Below are 14,992 nucleotides of genomic sequence, written 5' to 3' on the forward strand. Positions count from 1 at the left end.
AACAAAAGGATGAAATGGTTTATAGATTATTTTATTGTGATTCAGAAAATATTTTCAAAGTGTTCATTATGATGTAAGAGGATGATGATACTCACAAACTTTTTCCAATTAGCAGATGGTATACATATGTATGTCTAGTTGCCACAAGAACATAATACTCAGCTCAATGAATCTACTATGCTCAAATAAAACCTCTCCCAAACTAAATCAAATTATCTTATAATACTCAGATCATTAGAAGATGATCATAAACTCAAACATCAATATCCACTCTCACTGCTTTATGAAAATATCATATCTCATTTTATACGTTTGGATTACACCTAAATCTCACTTTAATATCAGTGAACTTAATCTTATACTCATATCCCTTCTCGAAACCCACAACGTGGCATTGCATAAGAAGCTATTAGTATGATTTTTCCCAAAATTTAACTCATCATATGTAACCTTGACCATGTAAAAGCACTTAGAAGAGGACTAGAATTTCTAGCCAAAAGCAGTAAATCTAAAGAGCTAAGTTCACACTGTAAAGGGCAACCAAAAGAAATGAGAGAAACATATCTGGGATTAGAATAGTTTTTTTTACTGCATGAGTTTTTTTCCACCCACCTTCCAACCAAGCCAAAGAATGAAAACTCTCTAAAACTGATATGAAAGTTTCTTCTCTTTTCCCTTATTTTCAAATCAGTTTTCGGGTGCCAGGGCGGGCGCCGCAGTTTTCTGCGTTAGCAGAGGCTGAAGAGCCTTCACAATAATGCCCATGTTCGGCCTGAAGTCAGACTCATACTGCACACAGAGAGCCGCAACCGCAGCCAGCTGCATGAACATAATTATTCATTAAAAGGTAAGTTTCCACCAATAATTACATCAAAAGAACTACAATTATACTAATAGTTTAACAACCTTGGCGACTCCTTTCGGTGGGTACTCTCCTTTCAGCCTTGGATCTACGCATTGCTTCACTTTGTCCTCACTGAGCCTCGGGGTTGCCTGTAGAGAGAGAAAGTAAGTACCAATGAAGCTTCAGAGAGATGAGAGAGCGAAAGGAAGAATTTGAGAGACGAAGAAAGAGAGAAACAGAGAGAGAGAGAGAGAGACAGGCAGAGAGAAAAAGATAGACACCAAGACAGAGAGATAGAGAGAGAAATAAATATAGAGAGAGAGTTAGGGAGAGAGGGAGAGAGATAGGGAGAGAGAGCAAGATAGGGAGAGAGATAGGGAGAGAGAGAAAGAGAGAAATAGGGTGAGAGAGAAATAGGGGGAGAGAGAGAGAGAGAGAGTCCAGAGGGGGACAAACCCAAGTGACCAGACTCTGCTGCCCTCTGGGCATTGTGTGGTCTACAGGCTTCCGGCCAGTTAGCAGCTCTAACAGCACAACCCCAAAGCTGTAGACGTCGCTCTTCATCGTCAGCTGTCCAGTCATGGCGTACCTGGGAGACGAATTCACATCACAAAGATATATTAGTTCCATTAGACTATGTTGGAAGGGGAGCCAAATTGGCTTACTCCGGAGCATGGTAGCCGAAGGTTCCAAGAACGCGAGTTGAATGCAGGCGAGCCGCCATGTCAGGGGCCTGATTTGAGAGATTGAAGTCAGCGATCTTCGCCTTCAAGTCCTCGAACAGGAGAATGTTGCTGGATCTAATGTCTCTGTGGATCACAGGGGGCTGCGCCTTCTCGTGGAGATATTCGAGCCCTCTTGCCGCATCGATGGCGATCCTCACCCGCTGCATCCAGTCAAGAACTGGGCCGGGCTGCGATCCCTGGACTCCTTTCCTCCCTGCCAGGACGAGGCCAGACAATAGCACCCAAGATCTTCATAGTAATGTTCACGGACAGTGACGTAAATCATCATCATCATTCCAAAAACCCGTCAACATATTTGTCACTGACACGTTTGTAGGCTTGAAAGATGATGATGTAGCATCATCAACCTCTAGCAGATGCATGATTGCTGAGAATTTTGTGACTGTTGTCAAAAGACGATGATGATTTTGCCAGGGACAAATATGAATCATCATCGTCATCGGTGATGGCAAACACTATTTCATAGAATTTGATGAAATAATGGTCAAATAAATCTATTGTTACCATGTAGAATGTCATGCAGTGAGCCCATCGTGGCGTATTCATAAGCCAAGACTCGGAGATTCCCCTCAACACAATAGCCCAGTAATTGCACAAAGTTGTCATGCTTCAACTTCGAAACCATGGCAACCTGAGATCATGATAAAAAGTGTGGACTAAGAATTGTCATTTCCTGGTTTTGGAGGGTTAATTGGCCATGGAGAACCTGGGAGAGGAATTCATTGTTGGTCTCTGCATCAGAGGCGTCGAGCTTTTTGATTGCCGCATCCTTGTCATCGAATTTGGCAAAATAGACACGGCCATAAGAACCTTCTCCAATCAAAGACTTTGAGCCAAAATTTTCGGTCTTTTCTTTCAGCTCTTCAAGGGTTAATGCAGGTACATCAATTGTTGGAGGGGGGTAGTGGACCCCAGAATGAGGGGCATCAGAGGGCTTTGCTGGCTTCCTGTTTCCTGCTGAACCAGAAAGGAACGGTGAGTCTGGAGATACATGTAGGGGTACAGGAATAATAATCTTTAGGAAAGGAGGTATAATTATGTTAGAGTCCTGATGAGATAACCGATTTTAGAAATCGTAGGGTTATAAATACCTCCTTGTAAGGTCATTACAGGGACTTTTGATGAATGATCACCCTGTGGTTTCTTGGCACGAGTAGCTGTATCCGGCTTTCGTGAGGGCAAGAACTCCTGATTCGGAGGTTCTTGAGAGTTTGTTCACCTATTGCTCTCTCTTCTTCTCTCTTACCTCTTCCATCTCTCCTATTCTCCTCTCTATCCCACGTCTCATTTCTTGATTTTGTTAGATTTCCATGGAGATTGTAACAAATTATAACGTAGAAAACTATTTAAAGAATTGATTCCATAAATCTGTGTAAAGAGGACAAAACAAAACATTGTTAAGTTCGAAGAATAATATTTAACTCTATTCTTTTAAGTCAGATAAATCAAATAGGGCGACTTCTGGCACAAATTAAAATATTCCAAAAAAATGAGTACACGTTTAAGTAAAATATTTCACGTTTAATACATCTATTATATTATTCTTCAACTACTTATGGTCACTTGAATAAGAAGAAAACAGTCTTTTAAAACGAGATGAACAGACATGATAAAATCTGGACAAAACATGAAAAAAATACTAATCAGATTTCGAGGTAACAGAGAGGGCCTTCACACATATCTTTTAGCTTAAACTTAAAATATGAAATATGTGTTAATTTGAGCTATCTCTTCTATCATTTATTTTTACTTTCTTTCTCTTCATCTCGTTCTTTCTTTTATGGTAAGTGGGTACTTGTTATAAGTGGCCTACGTCTTTCATTCTTTCTTAGTATTAAAAGTGAGCCACGTTTCCATAAGTGGCCCACTTCGCAGAACCTCTCAGTGTCACTTATTCCTCACGTGAGGAATAAGTGACCTAAGTTGTATGGGCCCAGTGCATATTACGTCAGCCAGTATTAATTAGGCTTAGAAGAAGCGAAGTACATGTTGTTTTGTGATTAGCGTTTATTGCCTAACCCCAACAGAACAGGTGGAGGAGGCGACTGGAAGAAGAGTCTCAGAAATCAACATTACGTAACCCAACATATAAAAAAATTATGAGCAAGATGTTCACCCCACACACTTGTAATTCCAAAAATTACTAAAAAAGGGTCTAAATGTAACCTTAAACTTAAAGCCTTATTAAGGCTCGACAGATCAGAAATCATGTTGGAGTTCAGAGCACGAAGCTACCTTCAAAATTATCCTTTGGGATTTTCTGGCGATCTTTATCATTTGAAGCGTAAGTATCATCAAGACGGCGAGCGCAACATAACCAACGCCACATTCTGACTTTGTTTCTACTCTGTTCTTGACTTGAATGTCTCAGCCTTCCATGAAAACTATCCCTCGGTGTGTATTCCTGCTAAGACGTAAAAAAATTACATTGAACGAATGAGACACTTATAACACGGATGAATTATAACCAGAAGAAGAAACTGCCCCAACAAACGAATTCTCACATTAAAGTTAACTAATATAACTAAAGAGAGATGTAGTAGAAATAGAATAATTCTACGACCAATTCAAGCCCGTGTGTCACATAATGTGCAAATGGAAACCCAGAAAACTATCTTGTAATAATAAGACATATTCTTCACACGGACATCCCAAATCTCACCAGCAAACCATGAAAAATAAGATCTTCCTCCATTCGAACAGAAATCCCCCCGGCAAACTTGCAATGCGCCACAGAACGCAGACTAAAACCACAGAATTAACAAGAATATAACTAATATCCAAGAAAAACAACAACAACAAAGAAGAGCGGGAGGGAGAAAAACAGGAAATTCAAGACGACGATTGGATCGCAACGCGGAGGAAAAATAAGAAGAATCCTACGGCCAAATCGGGCGAAAATTACACCGATCGAGAGCTGTATGAAACCGCTACCTGGAACGATGAATCCCGCTGGATGTCGCGTACAATCTTCCCGAAATAGGCTAAGATCAGAGCTGGCCCTCTCCGCCGCGATAGCCTTCGCCACCACCAACCCACTGGCTTTTACAGCGAAGCTTTGTTCATGGAATACTTATAGTGTACCACCTTACATGTAATTAATTATCCTTCTGTCCCTACTTTTCAAAAACCGACTCGTCATCGTCAACGTTCTGATGACGGTGGCGAGTTGCTCATCCCCGTCATCCGTTGCCCACTAGTCGTCAACGGATGACGATGACGAGTTTGTGTTGTTTTCTTTTGTCACTTTATCCAGTGTTATGGACAGCACGGATGAATCTATAATTTCTATAAAAAACTGACTCGTCATCGTCCCCGTCCAGATGACGATGGTGGGTTACTCATCGCTGTCGTCCTTTGTCTACGTGTCATTGACGGATGACGATGACGGGTTTTTCTGTTGTTCTCCTGTTAGTTTCTCTCCTGTGATTAAAGGCAAGGAGAAGTATATTATTCCTTAAAAAACAGACTCGGTATCGTCCCGAACCAGATGAAGATGATGAATTACTCATCGACGGCGTCCGTCGTTCGCGTGTCATTGACGGATGACGATGACAACTTTTTGTCACTGTCATGTCACTTTGCCGACTGTTATGAAAGGTAAGGGTATATGTATTACTCCTTGAAAAACAGTCTCGTCATCACCCCCATCCACATGATGATGATGATGATGATGATGAGTTCTCATTGCTGTTGTCCTTCATCCGAGTGTCGTTGACGGATGACAATGATGCCTTTTGTTGTTCTCTTGTCACTTTCTCCATTGTTATGGCAAGCAAGGATAAGTGCTGTAATATTATTCATTTTAGACAATGGTAAATCTTAGGGATGGGAAATTCCTTGTTCATTCTGGAACAATACACAGTTTGAAAAACGGTCAAAAAACTTGTAGTATCAGAGTGATAGAGAGAGAGAGACAGAGAGTGAGGGGGATGAGAGGGGAGGGGGCATATGAGAGGGGGGAAGGGGGAGAGAGGGAGAGAGAGAGAGAGAGAGAGAGAGAGAGAGAAAGAGAGAGGAGAGAGAGAGAGGAGAGAGAGAGGGAGGCAGAAGGGGGGGACAGAGGGGAGGGGGGCACGGAAAGAGGGGACGCAGTGGGGACCAGGGGGAATAGAGAAAGAAATAGTATTATTATATTATTATTATAAAATTTCCTCAGGAATGCGAACTGTTCGGGAATGGTTCGGATGGGATTTTTCATATTCATGATCGTGTTCGTTCACCTGTTCGAGAACAAATGGAACCTTTTTCCCATCCCTAGTAAATCTACTAGTCTCATTCCTTGAATAGATATGGCTGTATTAGTGGTCTTCCTAGAATCCAAATAGAAATTTAAAGAAGTTTTTTTAACAATAAAATTAGACCAACGAATTCTAGATGAGGAGCAAGCATTTTTATTGATCAATATCAATGTTTTATTTTTTTTTTCAAATTTACTGAAACTCATTGAAAATGATTGAAAATGAATTGTAATTATGACGAAAAAATGTGCAACCAGATTAAAAGTTTCAATAATGATTCCTACTTGGAAATTTTATTTTCCATTTGTATTTTTAATTAAAATATAAGTAGATGGTCTAAGATTCCTAAATTTTTTATCCAATTTTCATTTGGTTCATAGAGTTCATCATTTTATATTGCATGTTATTGAGGATTTTAACTTAATGGAGCCAAAGATATGCATCCAACCAAGCTCAATAATCCACCGAGAATATAGGAAGGAGAGTAAACAAAACCCACACACTGGTTTGGAGAAACGACCTTATTGAATGGGAGGATAAGTGTTCACAATGGAGGTCCAAAACAGCAAGTACAAAAGGACTAAAGATAACAAGTTAACCAAAAGGGACTAATCAACATGAAGATACACACTTGGTGTCACCTTCTCACAAAAGCCTCTTTACAAGATGCTATGTTGTCCCAAACTCTTATTCAATTCTTCAATCAGCTCAGCTTGAACCCTCCAAGGTTGCTCATAGGATGCTCTCAAGAATTCCTTCCAGAAACTCCTCCAGAATTCTCTCCCAAGATGAGGCAGACACCTCCTTTTATAGAGCTCCTTTTAAGCTTCTCGAGACCTCCCTCTCTAGAAGATTTCCACAACATTCTAGAAGCTTCTGAAATAGTAAACATAACATTCTAGAAGCATATAGAATTTCAGAATCTTGAAGGTTCTAGAGGCATCTAGAAAGTATTAGAAGAGTCTAGAAAATCCTAGATCATTCCAGAAGCTTCTAGAACATGGGTTGCCATTTGGGAAAATATCGTTGGATTTATTGGGAAAGAAAATGAACAGAACAATAATCATTAACGGCTTTATTTCAATTTTATCTTATGTGATAGTGATGATTAATTTCAACTTATAAAAATTTAATTCTGGAAAACTTTGATGCAAATCCGTGGGATCTATTCTTCTATTCATAATTTTATTTTTATATGAGTTGATGTTTCTGTTAATAAAAAATCAAAACTTATCAAATTTGAATTATACTTAAAATTATGTGCAGCCATTTTAAGATAAAATTATAATATTTCAGAAGATTAATTATTATTTTTTATTTTATTCTTATTTAAAATATTACATCAATGTGTAAAACTAAAATATTTTTTCATCTTGATAAAGGGCTTAAATACAGCGATAATATTACTCTCTTTATTTTCTTATAAATAATTTTTTATGTAAATATGAGTCACTAAACATGAAGCCTGAACTTTTTTGTCTTATTACAATTCCTCTATGCATACATATTTTTTCACGAGTCTAGGGAAATGCAAGGAAATTTAAGGCATTTAATGTAACGAGCTAAGCATAATTCAAGCACTAAGTAAATATTTCATAAGTATGTCTGCATTGTATAAGTTATATGGATGATATGTGCATGTACACAATATTTTGATTTTTATTTCAGGTATTATCTAATATTTTCCAAAGCACAAGGTACTATATTTCCACTCAATTTCTTTATATGCCTGTAAAACAATATTTCCATGCACAAGCATAAATCATTAATTAGGATGATAAAATAAAATCTAGAACTATTAAATATTATTTGATAAGAAATATGCTTTAGCTCAAAATTTAATAGGAAATTTCTAAGTTCAACACAGGGATAAAATAAATTTATTTCAAAATATTTTATAGAACATAATATAATTTAATAGATTTTGGTAAAATAAGAAGAAAATCAAAGGATTAATGATTCAAAAGTGTCCTTATGCTAACACATGATGATGTCAGTTCCAAATAGAGAACAACCAGCATGTTGAGCTTCATATACTAATGTTCAAAGATAATTTTTAATTGAATAAAATTTGATTTCAGGAAGAACATTTAAATGGTTCTGTTTAATCGAAAATACATAAAATGATACAAATATGGAATTGGAAAAAATGATGAAATTTGTTGTTATAGCATAGATGAGACAAAATTTGTATCTTGTTCTTTTATATTGTCTTTTGTGTGTCATCACTACACCAGAAAAAGGTTTTTCTTTGGAAATTTCCCACCTGTGATGAAGACAGAGGTAAACTCCGATTTCCATAAAAGCTTATTGTGGAAATGCGAGATCAGATATACTCTTTCTATAGAAAATCAATGGAGTTAATGTGAATTGTTCATCTAAGATTATGGGATCGTGGCCCATGATTATAATAGAGAAGAAAAGAGTTAAGGGTGTGAGGAGTAATAGGAGGGGATCTTTGTTTAATTATTTAAATTAAGTAAGAGAAGGTAGACTAAATATAACAGAATGAGATGTAGATACATTTATATATTTGAGGATTTATTCATGGTATTTTTATACTATAAAACTAAAGGTAAAATAAACAATAAACAACAAGTTGAAGATAAATCAAAGGTGTTAAAAATGCCTTAATTAGCTGTTCTAAGAAATTCAATTCAAAAGTTGATTACAACTTCAATTCAATCAAATCGAAAGACTAAGTTACAGCCACAAGAAGTTAAGCAGAAGACCATATCACCCTGATGTTGGTGAGCAAGAGAAAGGGGTGCGATCGCTGCCCCTAGGTTTTATGGGATTCCACAGATCCTCTCCTCCATGCCAGCATGCCCCTCGTCTTCCTGGAGCTTCACTATCACCTCTGTGAACTCATTGAGCCTTCACACCACTGACACGACTTTGATAAAGCTGTCCAATCCACAAGGTGGGTCTATCCCTGAGCTTGGTGTTCTTGTCAAAACATACATGAAATGATGCCAAAATGAAATCTTGTGGCCGAGTTCTGAGCTCATTGTGTCATTGAATTCATAGAACACTACTAGAAATATTTTGGAGAGCCCCATTATTGGATATGGGCTTTCTCTTTGTCGGAAGCCACCATCTGCCCAAATGAATGCTGACTAGGCTGGAGATTAGCTACTCTACTCCTGGTCGTCCAATTTCCTGAGGGAGGGATTGAATATCTGTGATTAAATTGATGCAAAAGACACATTGTAAGTCTGATGAAACCCTCATCCACATACACATCATCAGAAAATTAGCGCCATCCACCGTGGAACTAATCATCCTCGTCAGCTATCGCTGATGAAAATAAAAAGATACCAGTAGGTGTTTTAATATCTCTATCTGATCTTTCTGAAGATGATAGGACGCTCAAGGTAATATTCTTATATTTAAAGAATGACTACTTATGAAATGAGCTTTGGGCCGGGTTATATCTATTTATGAATGAAAGGGAAGAATGACTATTGTTATGCTTATATCTGTTTTCATTCAGATTGCAGCTCAACAGGTGGTGATCACATCTTGTTCTCTTCCTTGGTCTGGAAGGTGCTGAAATTTCAAACAATAACAAGTTAATCCCATATTTTTTTAAGAATTCAGAACACATATATAAATCCAAAACTAGATTTTTTTTAAAATGAAAATCTTCTTTCATGTGTGGACCACCATGGCCTATTGAGCCTAATGGGGCTGTTAGGGGCCTATGCCATGCCTACATAAGTATTGCCGGCAGGTTGCGGCTGTTAGTTCTCTTTTTGGTCTTCATGCAAGTAGGGAATGGCACATCTGTGACATGATGGCTCGGACATGACGACACAGATGATGAATGGTGACAGACGGGGATGTGACGAGTAGTTTTTCACGTCCCCGTCCCATCACATGTCCCAGCATTTTGAAAATTTTTGTCACATTCCTGTCATGCATCACCGCACTCATTGTCCCCTCACCGTCCTGTCACCGGACGGCGTCACCGTCACAGGTGATGAAAATACAATGCCCGTCCTCTCTCTCTCTCTCTCGTTCTCTCTCACTCCCTCTTGCTTGTTCTCTCTCTCCCATTCTCTCTCGTCCATTCTAGCTTGTTCTCATTATCTTGTCCCTATCACTCCCAATCACACGACGAGAGCGTCTCCAAGGAATCTCCCCCTTTCTATTTGTAGAACTCTCTCTCTCTCTCTTCTTCTAGAGGGGGAAAGCATGTTACCTGCGAACGAGTTGGAAGTTGCAACTCTTTGACATTATTGATACTCTTATCTACAATGGCAGTGGGTGGCACAAACACAAATAATACATGAAAAAACCTCTTTTCTTCATTCGACTAAGAATTCTGACATTTCCTCCCTCTATAAATGTGTGACAGGTGTTTGGATTAGTCGGCGCACCCCGGCCAAAGGCATTTAAATGTGCTGATGATGGTTATGCCATCGGCACCAGCAAGGGTCTCCTCTTTCCATGTGGGCCAAATGGTAGTAATGAAGATGGCAAGAGGGAACCACCTACCCCTTAACCAAGTCCTCACTCTCCGCTGAGCTCTGAGAGTTCAAACCTGCACACATTTCAAGGGGGACAAACATTCTTCAAAATCCATCCATTGATTCTCTAATCTATACAGCCTGAGACTGCCATCAAAAGTCCGGCTCTCACTATGAGACCCTCCTGCCGTGGAGAAACAGAGTCTCATCATTGCATGCGAACTTGATCTTCCTCACCTCCACCTCGGAGATGTGGTAAGAGTTGGCCAGCATGTCGATCGGGATACCCCGCAGAACAGACATCTTCATGGCGAGCGGGCTGATCATGTCATATGTTAATGCACTGACAGGAAGTCATTCAGATGCCTATTGGCGCCTCATCGTACAGGAGCCATCACCGCCTCTTCTCGAGAGCTGTTCCGCTATCTGTTCCAAAAAATATTTCACTCCAAAAAATGACGATTATTTCATCAGGAAAATTATATGATGTATATGATAATAAAATGGTGACATATCAATAGCCATGATACCAATTCATGATTTTTTTTGGATGTGGAAGCCCAATAGAGTACATCAATTTAGATTGATAGGGAGTGAATATTCTGATCCTTCAAAATTTGTCTCATGTGTGTCATGAACTTGGGGGTTGTCTATTTTATTAAAAAAATCTTTATAAAGATCCCACAAGGGGTTTCTTAAATTACAAACTCACCCATCACATTGTTTATGAAGTGACCCAGTTTTTATAGATATTTGGGCACATTCCCATTAGAATAATACATTATACCAAAATGTACGGAATCAAATTAATTGGGATATAAAAATTATAGTAACCTATGATGTGTAATTGTATGTGTGACCCAGCATAAGAGATATAGAAATAGTTGACGTGCATTAGAAGAATGAACCATAGTACTGTTGAATTTACACAAATATTTAAGTAAAATATAAACCCGAAGGTGACATATTAATACACCTTATTTTAAATAATGATGCTAAATATTTTCTCTGGGAGTTTTTTTCATTGTGTTGCATTATGATGAACCCTTTGCCTAAGGGCCCATGATGTGAAGATGTTGCCAAGGACTGGAAATGAAGATATTTTCAAGGAACGTAATGTGAGGCAACAATGGGCCAAGATTGTGACATAAAACATAGGAAAATAAAATTAATAGATTAAATTTGTTTTTGGTAAATTCAATAAACAAATACCACAATTAAATTATGAAACATACTTTAGTTTTGGTTGATGTCAATGAAATAGTTGTAACATGTCATGATTTAATATAAGTAAAAACTTTGAATGACCGTTCATTAAACAAATTTGACATTAGAAATTGAGGGATTTGAAATGTTTTCTTGGAATAAAAGTTCTGTATCTTTCATCTGGTATTTTACAATCCCAACATCGGGTATCAAGTTGACCATTTTAAGAGACATTTTGATTGGACAGCCAATCAATTGTAACACTAATTAACCCAATCACAAATTCAACTTGGAGGAGTTGAAAGGATTTACCAGGGATTATATCAATGATTAAGTGAAAATTTTGTTTATTTATCTCATACATCTGATATGATATGATGTTAATAATTTAAGTTATTTAATGTATGCACCATATATCATTCATATGAAACTTGAATATAGACTCATAAGGTACTTAAAGGGATAATAGGATATGATTATTTTTAAAACATATAAATCGAGGAGGATTTCGAAGCTATTTCGTCCCTCCCGGGGTTACTACAGGTATTTGGCCCTAGCTGGGTCAAACAGCTAGCCAATCACAGGAAACATAGTTAAAAGGAAAATATGAATAAGATTATACCATCAGTATAGTAAGATGACAACATGTCACTATCTCAAAATGAAGAAACCCGCAACAGTATAACATTCAATGAATTCTTCTTTAAAAATATGATTGTAGCAGACATTGTAAAAAATGGATATTTATGTCCAGTACATTCTGAAGATTTAAACATAAACTCCCATATCTAGTGGAGCATAAAATTAAAAACCACCCTCCACCAAAGTCCAGATAAATGAAAATGGAAACAGTAAAAAACCAAAAAATATCTACTATGTAAGATATATGTTTAATACGTAAGATTGGTGATTACCATCTACCACTCTAAATCATATGTAGCTTAGTTCTTTTGAAAAATCATGTCTAAAGACATTTGGGGCACAATTATAAAAATTTTATTCATCATCAGATAAATATTGTTTTACAGAACTTTAAACAAATTTACCCAACATAAAAAAATGATCCTTGACTACTGATGTGTATGTCAATCTATTCAAATGACAGGTAACAAGTTAGTGGTATCAGGTCACATTGGTGATGAATCAATATTGTTGTGGAGTTGCGCATCAGTACAATCCTTTTATTATCAAAATCAATGCAAACTTAAGTAATAAATATATTGAAGATGTGATCTCTCACTAAATATCATTCTCAAAATAAGATACTACAATGGGAATTTTCCCCCGTCTCAGAACTACATGCAGCTCTCTGACGAACATCACAAGTTGTTGGAGGAAGAGTACATAATAATTATCATTCAAATAGATACATAAATGAATCTTGCTACCAACTCTGCCTTCACTATGGATGTTGAGTCATTTAATGGTGGGAGAGGAACACGTAGATATATATCTGTTCTTATATTAAGTCTTGACCATACCACTGAAATCTCTTGGTATTTAGATAGTGTGGCTACTCATCATGTGATGCCCGTATTAAGGAGTTCAACTCAGCAGCCACATCAGACAGATAATGACCAATATGATTTAACTATAAGAGTAGCTAGTAATTATTGAAAGAAGTTCCCCATGAGGTAACAGATTATTTTGTTTTAGAGATTAATTAAGAATCAGGTTGTCAATCAACCTATGTAACAACATAGGATATACCTATCTAGCAGATAATCCAATTTTCATGCCAGGATAAAACACATGGTTTCATTTGTGAACAGGCTCCATCCAATAAGCTGTAAATTAAATCTGTAAACAGTGAAGATCATCTCAAAGTTCAACAAAAAAAACATCTTCTCAATTTCTTAGAAACAAGCTTAAAGTCATCATTGTTGCTATCTCAGACACTTCCCTTAGAGGTAGGGGTTGTAAAGTTGTTAAACTTAGTGTCCATGTCAGAAATATGATTTAACTTTAAGAACAGCTAGTAATAATTTAGCATGTACACTTACATACTCGTTGGAGATTATTAGCTACGATAAAATATAGGATATTCAAGATAGATGACTAGGATTAAAAATAGTTAAGATTAAACAAAGCCGTATGATCAAATATAGAGGATAGCCTGTATGGTTAGGATTAGAAGTTTGTTCTAAGGGATGTACATATTCTATTAGAAAAAAAAACTACGTGGAATGATCTAAATAGTGGAATACAATGATAGAACTACCTCACTTGTGTCTTCATCATTTTCCTCTGCCTTGATTCTCTTCTTCTCTTCTCTTTATAAAATATCAAAGATCTTTCAGCTAGATAAATTCATCATCAATCGACTCACCAATAAGGGCGTGATCAGGTTTAAGTCAAGGACAAGATATCAGGGGAAGTTCTTGTGAAGCAAAAAATGACGCATGACCTCTACCACCTGGAGATGACATATACCAATGGATGACCTTTGCTGGTGAAAGGATTTCTCCTGCTATATGGTGTGATTTCCTTACCCCCCTCAATTTGACACTCAACTTCTCATAATAAGGAAATTAACTTACCTACTACTCACAAACCAAGACAGTTATTTTAATATGTTTGGGATGGGAGTAGAGAGATTGAAACTCTCCACAATAGTCTGATTCTAAAGCAGCAGTTTTAGAAGGAAAACTGTATGTCTCTACTTTAGGATGAAGGAATGTACATAGCTGTGTATTGGTTGCCTTCCCATGACTTTCCAAAAAAATATATCTCCCTATGAAATTATGTTCAATAAATCTCATGACTATAACTTCCTGGAAACATTTGGTTATCTCTGTTATCCTTACTTCAGACCTTTTGCTCCTTACTAACTCACATTTGTATATGATCAATCCATATCTAATATATATAAATTCTTCATAAGCCAATTCGTAGGAACTTCCATACAAAATTCAAGAGAAGAAGGTGCACACAGTGACAATGATCTTCAGGTTTTTGTTTAATATGTAAGAAATACTGGGATTTTATTTATCCAAATCATGTTTCATACTTAAGTCAAATAAATTCCAAATTATTTTTATCCTTGCGCATTTAATTTTTTTTTAAATCCATGAAATTTCTCATATTTGAAAAACAATGAATAATTGGTTAAATAGTTATATATTGTTTCAGAGTCAAACAACGTAGTGGAAACTTGTCGCATAACTAAATTCTATTCTTTGATCCATTGAGGAGAGGATAACTATTGTAGAGCATCCACTAGAAATAATTTTAAAATATTAGCTGTAATATTTTAAAATTTAGAAAACTTGTATTCGACAAAAATATTCAACTTTTAACCTTAGTTTTCCTTGTTCAGGGAAATGTAAAGAATATAACAATCATTCAGATTCATAGATATTTAATAATATTCATAGATAGTTAAAAGAAACCATGAAAATTACCAATAAATTTTTGGACGGTGCAAGATTAAACCTATCATTGAAAATATTTTGCATTTACTGAGGATATTGGTGTAAA

At 36.8% G+C, this 14,992-nt stretch overlaps 1 protein-coding gene across 4 annotated transcripts; it reads right to left on the reverse strand.

Annotated features, from left to right (window-relative positions):
- Positions 1–550: 550 nt before the first annotated feature.
- On the reverse strand, positions 551–4,647 carry LOC144716206 (PTI1-like tyrosine-protein kinase 3). Of its 4 annotated transcripts, none has more exons than XM_078591296.1 (9): positions 4,525–4,626; positions 4,253–4,334; positions 3,826–3,997; positions 2,297–2,544; positions 2,095–2,221; positions 1,510–1,783; positions 1,301–1,433; positions 907–993; positions 551–819 (listed from the first exon to the last, which is right to left on the reverse strand). In XM_078591296.1, the coding sequence occupies exons 2-9, from the start codon at positions 4,283–4,285 to the stop codon at positions 688–690; spliced, it is 1,206 nt and encodes a 401-aa protein (XP_078447422.1). In that variant the 5' UTR covers positions 4,286–4,334; positions 4,525–4,626; the 3' UTR covers positions 551–687. The 4 variants fall into 4 exon arrangements, with proteins under 4 accessions (XP_078447422.1, XP_078447421.1, XP_078447423.1 ...); XM_078591295.1 differs by having other exon boundaries at positions 2,297–2,547; positions 4,525–4,625; XM_078591297.1 differs by lacking the exon at positions 4,253–4,334 and having other exon boundaries at positions 2,297–2,547; positions 3,826–3,994; positions 4,525–4,647.
- Positions 4,648–14,992: the final 10,345 nt, after the last annotated feature.

The sequence above is a fragment of the Wolffia australiana genome, chromosome 20 (assembly GCF_029677425.1).
Source record: "Wolffia australiana isolate 7733 chromosome 20, ASM2967742v1".
NCBI classification, from domain to species: Eukaryota; Viridiplantae; Streptophyta; class Magnoliopsida; order Alismatales; family Araceae; genus Wolffia; species Wolffia australiana.